The sequence below is a fragment of the Cotesia glomerata genome, linkage group LG1 (genome assembly GCF_020080835.1).
Source record: "Cotesia glomerata isolate CgM1 linkage group LG1, MPM_Cglom_v2.3, whole genome shotgun sequence".
Taxonomy (NCBI): Eukaryota; Metazoa; Arthropoda; class Insecta; order Hymenoptera; family Braconidae; genus Cotesia; species Cotesia glomerata.
In genome coordinates, this window is record NC_058158.1 from 27,710,972 (window position 1) to 27,723,345 (window position 12,374).

General features: G+C 26.9%; 1 protein-coding gene across 2 annotated transcripts in view; it reads right to left on the bottom strand.

The window, feature by feature from the left end:
* The window catches only part of LOC123271586 (neural cell adhesion molecule 2-like), a 449,338-nt gene that overhangs the window by 45,997 nt on the left and 390,967 nt on the right, over positions 1 to 12,374 (bottom strand). For both annotated transcript variants that reach the window (XM_044737967.1, XM_044737959.1), the window contains exons 9-10: positions 5,496 to 5,640; positions 1,207 to 1,337 (exon numbers count right to left, since the gene is read on the bottom strand). In XM_044737967.1, coding sequence (XP_044593902.1) covers positions 1,207 to 1,337; positions 5,496 to 5,640 — 276 coding nt within the window. The remainder of the gene's footprint in view (positions 1 to 1,206; positions 1,338 to 5,495; positions 5,641 to 12,374) is intronic.

Sequence of the window (12,374 nt, forward strand, 5' to 3'; positions counted from 1 at the left end):
TCAATACTGTTAAGGTACGTAAAAGTCTCAAAAACAGCAGGCTTTGCAAGGTAAATCTCGAGATCCTGCTGAGGATGAAAAGAAAAAAAAAAACTTAACAAAGCTTACTAATCTACATAATTTGAAATGGTTGTTATTAAATTATATCATGAATAATTTTATTTTTAATAAATAAGTTGGAAAAAATTAAAATTTTAACCAGTAGGTAAATTTAGACTAAAATATTCTAATCTATATAATTAACTGAAATTTTTTGCATCCACACTAACTATTAAATATTCATCTCTATCAGCAAAGTGGATGTGAGATATTAATTTAACATACTCGTTATTAATTTATAATTTGTTAAGAGCACATGTTTTGCCACTGTTTACTTTTTAATAATTAATGGATTATATCAGATTTATTATTTCTACAATCAATTTTGTAAAGAATGTTAAATTTGCAATGTATTGAGATACTTATTTATGTACTACATATTAAGATGCCTGATGAAGATTCAATAAAAGAGGTATTGACCCGAATTTTACCCTTTTAAGACTTTATATAGTATTCAGTGATAGTTAATTAATTATATTAAGTTTTTAGAGCAGTTTTGAAAAGTTTGTTCTTAAAGTTTGTGTCCACGTGACATTTTCCATTAAATTATTAGTAATTAATCCTGTCCTAGTAGTATTAGTTTTTGAATTTATTCAAAAAGTACCCAAACTATGTATATTTTGATGGAAAATATCAAAAAATCATTAAGCCAATTTATTTTTTATTCATAATTCGTCATTGTTGACAGTCACATAGTGACTGTAGGTTACTAATTACTCAATTAATTCCAAATAATTAATGGAAATTGTTTAGGCTTTAAATTTAATAGATAGGTCAAAGTGATTGAATAAATTATTTGGTTCAAAGTTAGAAGAATTATTGGCCATTTCTGAAATAAATGGTTCAATTTTTTATTAAAAAGCCAATAAATATTTTCTCGTTCAATTTTATTCACTTGAATTATTATCAAACGATTTATCATATGACTATTGACTTATAGGGTATAAGTGTCACAGTGTGACGTTTTGTCGAAGGAGACTTCTAAAGAAATCTGATATAGAAGAGGGGGAGGTCAAAAAGTGAAAAACTTAAGACTAAATCGTGTGAAAGAAAATTATTATAATAATTACTCATGAGTTTATATTTCATCAAGAAAAAAAAACTTACATTGTGAATCCAGATAAGTTTTGAGATAGACGGATTTGAATTAATGTGACACTCGAAGTATACATCATCACCCTCCTTGATATCACCGGCATTCAGTGTTGATCCGAGGCTTAATGACACCAGAGGTGGATCTATAAAACAATCACGTATAATTTTATCATAATAAATTCTTCCCTTCTGGTGATAAATGAAATAAGCTTAACTTGTTACGGGATTTCAAATGGACTGGAAAATAATAATCCACTGAAGAATTTTATTACTTATATACTTTTTAAGTAAACATAGTTCACAAAGCATTTTAATGCTTTTCTATAAAAATTTATCAGCGGCAAACTATCCTTAAATAATTTTATTTAATTTATTTTCTGAGTGATTAAGTTGACGATTTATCTTCACAAAATTCAATTCGTCAAGCGTTGTTGTGTTTTTTCGCCGCTTTTAAATTTCTCACAGATACTCTTACTACTATGAGCTTTAATCGGTGTGACATATAGTATATTATACTAAATCGAAACGATGAGAGAACAAATTTTTTCAAAATTATTGTCATATCAACGGTTGAATGTTATAAAAAGGATTCATCTACTCAATTTTGAATATTTATAAAATATGTAACATTTTCAGGATAGAGCGAATTGACTCGTAAAAAAATTCACGATAAATTCGTTGGGTTCTTTTATTCATGTACTTATTTTATAACCGAATCATAAACTCGAAACGAATTTTTGATGAATGCTTTTAAAAATAAATTGCCAGTAATGATAATATTTATTTGAACTAAATTTATTCTGCTTTTTTTCCATTTACATTTAATAGATCAATATTCCTAGTTATTTTTTTAATTTTTCAAGATTCAAAAACACTCATTACTTTTTTTTCTGAGTATTTACGTAATTGCTAATACATCTCAATTAAGTGAATCTTAATTTAATTGAGATTTTACGAATGTTTTAATTATACAAAATGATTAAGGACGAAATAAAATAACCTAAATAATCGTAAGAATAATACTTAAAATGAACTCTATTAAAGTGTTCCCATTTTTTTAATCGTTTTATGGGAAGAAAATTAGTACTTTTATACTTCTAATTTTACGTTTATTTATAGAAATAAACAATTTTTCAAGTGGGTTATTTTGCTTTGATTTTTGAAAATAAAACTTTGATTCTATTAAAATTATATAGCCCGTGTAAAAATTATCTGATATCATGATGAGGTTCATTATGAATATCATAATGAATCTTATATTTTGACACAAATATAAGATTCATATAAAAGCCGTATCATTATTCATTTGAAATCTGGAATAAGTAAAATATTTATGGGAACAACTTTTTTTTTTAACTAGATTATAAAATGTTTATTTTTTCTTGTTGGAGAAAGAAAATTTCTAGTAATTTAATAATGAAATCATTATGATATTAACATAATTTTATAATAAACTGATGGTCATATCTGCATAAAATCATAATGATATCATAGTGATATAGTTAGCCTTTTTAAATTGTGATATAAAATTATTGAGTCATAAATATATACAGGAAATAATGCAAAATAATTAAATTAAAGAAATTTTTAGGAGGATTTAAATTGTTTCTTGAGTAAAAAATAATTATCTTTAGACGAAAAAATTTTGTCAGTCAAAAATTATTTTTAAAACAAGATAGTGTTTTTCTAAATATTCTTCTAAGTTAAGAAAATCAAGAAAGAAAGTAAAGTAGTTCAACAGTATAGTGCATGATAAAAATAATACTTTTCTCAATTATTATACTTTCCTCTGATTAACATAAAAAATGTAAATTTTACTAATCTACTTAAAAAAAATTCGTTCACATAATAAGTATTTTACTTATTATGGGTTTCAGATGAATATTGATATGGCTTTTATATGAATCTCATATCTGTGTCAAAATATGAGAATCATTATGATATTCATAATGAACTTCATCATGATATCAAATGATTTTTACACGGGAATTTTACATCTCATAGCTCTTCTGGCTATTCTTCCATGACGGTCTTTTGTTTAAAATTTAACAACGGGAGCTTCAGTGAAGGAAATATGATTTATAAGTATCCTATATTATAATTAATTAATTTCGACAGAAATTCACTTATCTATTTGCTTAAATTATGTACTCTACATTGTAAGTCCATGAAAATGTTGTAGGAAAAATTGATTGCAAATACCATTTATAAATTCATTAATTATTATATTTATGGTAACATTATTTGTTTATTCTACTTTAAATAGAAAAATAAAAAACGACATATCTTAGAATTTTATATTCATAAATAATGATTTACACAGAAAAAAAGTTCAGTTGAATCAAGAGAATTAACGAAAAGTATTAAAATATAGTTTTGCTTCAAGTATAAATTTTTTTTTAAACAAATAACTTTTCTTCGTTCAAGAAAATTTGAATTTGTTCAAGATAAGTCGTTCAAGCTAATAATTGTCTTCATAAATACTTTATTGAGTCCAAAAAATTTAATTTTCTACTCAAGAATTTGATTTTTTGTGTATGTATGTCAAATTATTTTTTCAGAGAAATCCGGAGATATTTAAATAACGTTAATATTTGTACAGTTAAAAAACAACATAAAACTCCCACAAAGTTAATAAAAATTCACAAAATAAGTTGACCCAATTTTTTCATTTATAGAAAAAATGTATAATTGATAATTACACTCCTTTTTATGTTTGTTAATTAATTAAATAAGTTATGATACAAATAATTTTTACAGGTAAACATTTTTTCCTTGAAATTAACAACTTACTCCATCATTATTTATGTTTTAATAAAAATCTTTTTTTTTATTCTGCAAACAGCAATGTCCTATTTTGTAAGAGTTCTCTCATAACTCGTGATTGATTGAACAATAATTTGCATTTAATCAAACAGAGAAACAAAACTAAGTTTGACGAGTGTGTATTGGAATTTGTTATATATTTTAATTAAAATTGATGGAATATGCAATAATCATAGATTGAACTGTACATTGTACTTTTAAAAACTCCATAACTTATCAAAAGAATTTTATCAATAATTAAAAATTTTAATTGAATGGAATGTCAATTAAATCAGGAATATTATTATTATATTCCTTTAAGAACTCAGTAGCTGTTCAGAATTTTTTTTTTATCTCTTAGTTCTTTTTTATTTTGTTAAGACCATTTCAACGTGAAAATAAGTTTACGTAGAGACTTGTTCCACAGAAAAACTTTTCCTAGCAGCTCAATTCATCTTTTTCTTATTTAATAATATTTTTATTCGATGTTTGTTGTTTTCCCGCTTACGTGAGACGGACCGTGTAATTTTTTCGATCCACTCCCCAGTTGGTTAGACATATAATTGAATACGTGACATGATGTCATTTTCAGGATCTTACCTGTTTTTTCTATCGAACGTCATGAGTTTTGTTATCATCCTATGCTTTTTTCTTATACACTAAATTTATAATTCCATTTATCCAGTTTTTACATTCCGAATTCTGATCTAGATGAATGATTTTTATTAATTTATTTTTAAATATCAAAATTGTAAAATTTGATTTTTTATTCAATTATTTGTGTCTGAAATTTTATTTTTAGTCTCAATTAATTAATTTTAATTTATCATCTAAATTGTTTGATTTATAGTGAATATTTTGATAAATATTTAAAACATCTCAACTAGAAAATTTTTTTTGTTCATAAAAAAAGATATTTATATTAAAAATGCGTCGTGAGTAACATAAAGAAAATCGATTTCAATCTAATAAAAGGCAGCAATAGTTCTTTAAAAGGTTTACTTTGAGTTAAGAAGTACACTCTAAGATTATATTTGTTTATCAAAACAATGAATGAGAGATTACTCGGTAAATAGAAATAATAATATTTAAATTTTAAGTGTGGAATCAATTCTTCAAAAGAACTTAAATATCATATTTAATATTTAATATAATAGAAAAAGCGAGAATACTCTTCGATGCTTGAGATCACTTGGATATAAAATAAGTACATATTCATATCTATATGCTAAATATAATATAGAAGAGGGTCAGGCGAAATTGAGAAGTTAAGTAAATACTGTATTTTTCTTTTACTTCAGTCCATTATATTTATCATTTTTTTACTTTCGAGTTAGATAATTTTCAGGAATAAAATTTGAGTGAACTTAGATTAATATCAAAATTTACTTAATCAGATTATTATGACTTTGATTTAAAGATGTGGTCATTAATGTCTGATTATTTTCAAAAACGATAATATTGAAAGATTTTTACTATTTTTAATATGTACTTACACACAACATTTAAAATCCAGGATTCTTCTAAAAATAAACCCTTAACATTTGGATTTTCCGCTCTGCAAGTCACCGCTTTACGATTATCTTCTACATTAGGGACGAACTCAACCCTGCTGATCGTTAGATTTTGACTTCTTTCTTCCTAAAAATATTAAAACAAAAAATTCAATGACTTGTTTTTTCTTATTGATGACATGTAATGATAGTAATGCGCAATATAAAGTAATGTTATTTATATAATTAAATTAAAATGCGATTAAGATAATTCTCCATCATAGCATACTCAAGTTGTCAATCTATTAGAAACTCAGTATTAGTTTATCAAGTTACTCAAACTTTCAATGACGTCTTATCAATAGCGTCGTTACTAGTTCGGCAATGACATTCAATTAGTAGCTTTTGATGTACATAATAAGAAACGTTATACATTTGATGTACTTATTATATAGCATATCGAGAGTACTCTGACAGCAGCTTGTATTACAAAAATTTGTAATATCAAAAGATAATAATGCAAACGCTGTAGCAAATATTTGAATAAAAATTTTAATATTAAAAATGGCAATAGTCATATTCTGTGAATAAACAAAAAACAGAAAAAATAGTTGAAAAATCGAATAACGGGGTTACTTCAGAGCCCCTAACTATTATTATTAGTGTTACCTCATTAAAAAAACGATTCCTTTTTATATTTATAAATAAAAGTTCAGAAAAAGATTATTGAAATAAATTTAGATATTATTCTCAATACATATGTGTGTGAGGTGCGGTATTTTGATAAGCTTAAAACTAGTGTTACGAGGTTATGACACATTCACTACCAAATAAAATCAACAGTTTATACACAAGAAAGTAACAAATATTTTTCTCTGTTACACAGAGAAAAGAAAACTCGAAAAATTACAGTATGAAATGTAAAATCGGTCCCGTCGTAATCAAAATTAGAAAAATTACAGTTTGAAATAACATTTTTCTAAATTCAATTTTTTAATTTAATTTTCAGAGCTTTCAATGTAAATATTACATTCTACAATGTAATTCTTACAAAATCTGTAATAATTACAATCTGAAACTGTAATTTTTCCAGTTTTCATTACGAAGCGCCACGTTCCATTATATACTGTAATTTTTCGAGTTTTCTTTTTTTCGTGTATGAAGTAATTAAGTTTGAAAAAAAATTAACACTTTTCATTTATATCAACAGTTGTGATAATAATGCAATTTAATATTTATTTTAATTAAAAAAAAAAAAAAAAAACAATATAGCTGAATATTCAGATAATTTATTGATTACTAAAATATGAGAAACGATTTTTCTGTTCTTCACTAGAAATTCAAATTGCGCGCATACGCGCGCGCTCTAATCTTGAACCAATAAGGAATCAGGGTCCATGTTTTCGATACTAAGCTAACTTTATTCTACCATCAATTTTAGTATATATAATATATATATATATATATATATATATATATATATATATATATATATATATATATATATATATATATATATATATAGGATAGGATAGTATTCGTTGGAGGAACCGTAGACACTAAAACAAATTGAATACTTATCAATCTTGACGATTTTTTAACTGTCAATCTACCACTGCCATTAGCTATGCCGAAAGCGTTTTACAAGGAAATTACACATGCAAAGTAAAAAGCTGCAGAAGATTGATGTTTTCGGGTCGTTCAAATAACCACAAATTTTTAGTAATTGTTACTACCTAACTAGAAATCTGTCTGAAAATTTAAGGTTAAAGCCAATCATTAGATAACCACGATCCTGTACAAAAATCCTAACTTTACAGGAAGTAAAGTTTATTTACACACTGAAAAAAATAATCGGTAGAGGCTACCGATTGGTAATCGCTAGAGGTTATCGATTTTTTTTTTCGGTAGAGGCTACCGATTTTTCGGTAGCAGCTACCAATTTCTAATCGGTAACCTCTACCGATTTTAATCGGTAACCTCTATCGAAAAATCGGTAACCTCTACCGATTTACATTTACCGAAGAAATAGTTTTTGAGGCCTATAACTAAAGTATAAATGACATGTCAACATGATTTTCATGTGGTAGTAACATAATTTTCATGTGGCAGGCAATCCTTTATTTATCAATTGATGTAACGTTTTCATTGATGTCGCTTTTTGTTGCTATTGCAACCACTTTGGCAACGATTACCATCATGAGAACGGTTAGATATTATTAATTGAAATTTGTAAAAATATTGATTTATGAAATTTTCGATGATAAACATTTTGTCCGAAACGTACTCAAACAACACGTCTCAATGAGAGTAACATCAGGATGAGTTTATATTTAAAAAAATGTCAATAATTAAGAAATGACGTTGTATTTTGTCCACTAATGATATTGTTAACGATATAAGCTTATCCTGGTGTTACACTTATCGAGACTTTTAATTTGAGTACCCACATCAATTTTTCATATATTTATATATATTATGTATATGTATATATGAAAAATATATCAAAAATGCATGTGGGTACTCAAATGGAAGAAGCTCTTGATGAGTGTAACATCGGGATGAGCTTATACCTTAAAAAATGTCAGTAATTAAGAAATGACATTGTATCTTGTGAAATATTATCATTTTCAAAGATATAAGCTCATTCCGATGTTATACTATATTAATGACATTTTTAACGATAAAAGCTCATTCTGGTATTACACTTATCGAGACCTTTCATTTAAATATTCACATGAATTTTTTATATATTTTATATATTTCATAAATATGAGTAATCTATACGTATATAATGAAAGTGGGTTTCGTAGACCGTCAATCACGCAAAAACTACTAAACGTATTGACATGGGACTAGGACCATTCGACGCGGAATGAATTATAGATGGTTATAGGCTACTTATTTTTTGAATTCCATCAATCCTTCACCATTTTATTTCTATTTAACTTTGATAAACATTTTTTCCCGCCGATAAAAACAAAAGACGAGCATGTTTCTTCAATTCGTTTGTTTTTTTTTATCGGCATGAAGGGTATTACGTTTTTTTTTCTTTTTTTTTGAGAATTTAGTTCCATCTACCATCGCGTGGGCGGATGCGTGGGCAGATGCATGGGCGGATGCGTTGGTGGAAAATTTCACTAATTATTTCATTTAGGCATGAAGGATATTACGTTTTTTTTTTTTTGAGAATTTAGTTCCATCTACCAACGCGTGCGCAGACGCGTGGGCATATGCGTGGGCGGATGCGTGGGTGTAATATATATGAGCGAAATAGGGTTTCTTTGACTAAAGTTGACGTCAAAACTACTGAAGCTATCGGGATGGGACTGCTACCATTCGACGCAGAATTTTCCGTAGATGGTTATGGGCTACTTTTTTTTGGATTTTATCAATCATTTCTTTTTTGTTTTTATTACATAACCTTGATATTTGATTGGTTTAACGTCATTTATAAAAAGTTTAAGAAAAGAAGCTAATTATTTTTGGTGAACTAAGTGTCGAAAATTTATGTTTATAAATTAATTAGTTTCATGAAATAAAATAGTTAGATATCTATGAAATCTACTGAAAATGTTGTTGTTTATAAACTAGAACTTTTTGAAACATGAAACTTCAATCATATCTATTGAGATTTAATAACATTTACTAAAAATTTCCTTACAGCAAACGTCTCTTTAGCAGCGGGAAAAAAGTAATTGCCAGGTTTGCAAAAGTTAACATTAAATGTAGTAATTCGGTCAACGGATTAAGAATTTTATATACATGTTATTTTTGCTGATTACATAATTTATAAATTGTTTTTATTGCGGGATCGCGGGAATGTATCTGATTAAAATGAATGCATTTTCCAAACACTGGGTATGTGAAAAATAAATTTGGCTACTTATTTAAATAGAATTCGTCAAAAACATGTTAAATTTATTTTCTATAAAATATTGATGTCACTGAGAAAATTTTAAATAACAAAAAATTCTTCGCAATTGAAGCTAGACATATTTCAACTTTACTTATGAGACTTGCAATGACTTTAACTAAACTTTCAATACTCATTTGGAATCTGTGCAAATCAAAACAATACTCTAATTAAATTTCAAGTCTAGATCTAAAAATGCAATTCTATAAAGCGCCCAGCGAAGCGGGCGGGTAACAGCTAGTATCGTATATATAAAATCCTTTATTAAAAAGTTAAAAAGCTTATATCGTTAAAAATATCATCAGTGGACAAAATACAACGCAATTTCCTAATTATTGAAATTTTTTAAGATATAAGCTCATCCTGATGTTACGCTCATCGAGACCTATCATTTGAGTACGCTTCTGTCAAAATGTTTATCATCGAAAATTTAATTAATTAATATTTGTACAAATGTTATTCATTATTATCTAACCGTTGCCATAGTAATCATTGCCAAAGTGGTTGGCAAAGCAATTAAAAGCGTCAACTATGAAAACGTTACATCAACTTTTTAATAAAGAATTGCCGGCCACATGAAAATCATGTTACTGCCACATGAAAATCATGTTGCTGTCACATGAAAATCATGTTGACATGTCATTTATGCTTCAGTAATGAGCCCCAAAAAATATTTCTTCGGTAAATGTAAATCTGTAGAGGTTACCGATTTTTCGGTAGAGGCAACCGATTGGAAATCGGTAGCTGCTACCGAAAAAAAATCGGTAACCTCTACCGATTTTAATCGGTTGCCTCTACTGAAAAATCGGTAGCCTCTACCGAAAAAAAATCGGTAACCTCTACCGATTACCAATCGGTAGCCTCTACCGATTATTTTTTTCAGTGCAGGAGGTAAATGAATTCGATAAAAAACTAGTATTTTTTCATGCATGTTTTTCAAGAATTTGGTTAGTATAAATTTATTTATTAATAAAGGACGTGATGAAGTTACATTTTGAAAGTATTCTGTTGAAATCTCATTTAAAAATGTAAAGAAATGAGCTAGTGACAGCAAATCTTAGTGAGCGCCTTAGAAAAAAGCTGCTATGCAGTATTAGACAAAAGAACTCATTAGTAGATCATTTGAAATGAAAAAATTAAAAAACTATGATCAGTTGATAATTTTTTAAAGATTATGCTGCTGAGTTCTTATTTGTTTTACTTTTTAGATTTTACGCAGCACTTGAAAGTCAAAATATCGATTTTTGATTAAAAAAGTCAACAATTCAGCTAATATAAAAATTATTTATAATTTAACAAGAAAATAACTTGACAGCTTTATCTCGCTGGTAATGGGTAGATAAAGTGTGCAGAGTTTGAAAAATATCGGTGCAGTAGATTTCGAGTTAAAGTGTTCACCGATTTTCTACCGCGCATGCGTTATAAACTGTGTGAGAGAGACAGAGACTAAAAAAGCTTTATTTCTGTCATTTTTGTTTTGATTGACTTGAAATTTTAACACAATAATCTTGAAATGTTATACATTTATCTGACAAATTTTTAACAAATAAAAATAAAAAAACAACATTTTAGCCCTCCCTTAACTCTTTCGTGAATTCCCGTTTTCAGATCTCACCTTTTTAAACTTCGACCAAATAGATAGAAAGTATAAAAGTTTTATGAACAAAGTTAATGAAAATAAGCTGAATATATTGAAAATTCGATAGTGTTAATGGTACAAAAAAAAAAAAAGATAAATAAAGTACCAAACGAATGAGATAATCACAAGGTTACTACTGCACAGGTCTTGTTTGATTGGTAGATGTCGGGTGCACTTGACGTTTTCAATTTCGTATTCTCTCTGATTGCGTTAAATTTGTCGTTACGGCCTTTACATTCACTTTACCGAAATCTTGATTAGTTACTCAACCGAATATATTACCGTTAAATTGCGTCTCTTCACTTATTAACGAGATATTAAAAAAAAAAAAAATATGGTAAATTTCGTAAAGATTTTTAGATTTTATAAAGAAAGTCATAAACGAATAGATGTTTTATTCAATTCTTATTAATTATCCAAATTTAGCATTACAATTTTCGTCTTATACATTCTTAATGCTATTAAAATTTTCAATAAAGTTCGAAAAACATAGTAATGTCATTCATTGTTATTTCGAGTGTCAATCTGGGATTGTAAATTGTAACTGAAATCCTGGGGATCAGGACAAAATTTACGAGAGTACATAAATGTTTATAGTATTGTAAATAAAAAATATAGTCTTACTACTTTTTATTTTAAAAACAAATAAATTCAAGGTTTTAAGTTTGCAGTATTCTCGTGCTCCTATTGAAAGATTGATTTATAATTACAATATTTTTTTTTTCATCAATTTATATTTTTTTAAGATTTCTTTACCAATTGAAGAAAATTAGAAAAATTTATGATATTTAATTTAATACTTTGATTGTTTAAAACTACTCAACATAGGTGTTTAAGTAAAGAATATTTCTATATTAAGTTTGTTGTATCAATAGAATCCTCGGTCAAGTTCAATAACTGGCCGAATCGGTTTATTAATTCCAACGTTGTGTGATGATAAAATTCTCTCAATTGTATCTTGTAATTACGTTTATGGCATTATCTCCAAGTAACATCTGCATAACTCCCACAGAAAGAAAATTAAAGTAAAAATTACAATAGTAATCTCGTAATCCAGGACTAATCTTTCAATATCTTCATCTCCCCTTTCCCAAATTTGTCGTAATGACAAATTACCATATTAAATATGGTTAAAAATTTTTTTTTTTTTCAATTTGAGTGATGGAAAAAAATTCTACATTACTTCATCGTAGTTACTACTATACTATTTAGGAAATATCACTATATCAACTTTTGAATATCACTTCAGTAACATCGTACTTTTTCTTGAAGTGTATAAGACTGTGTGTAAGGTTAAGCAGTAAAATTCTTTGAAAAGAATTTACGA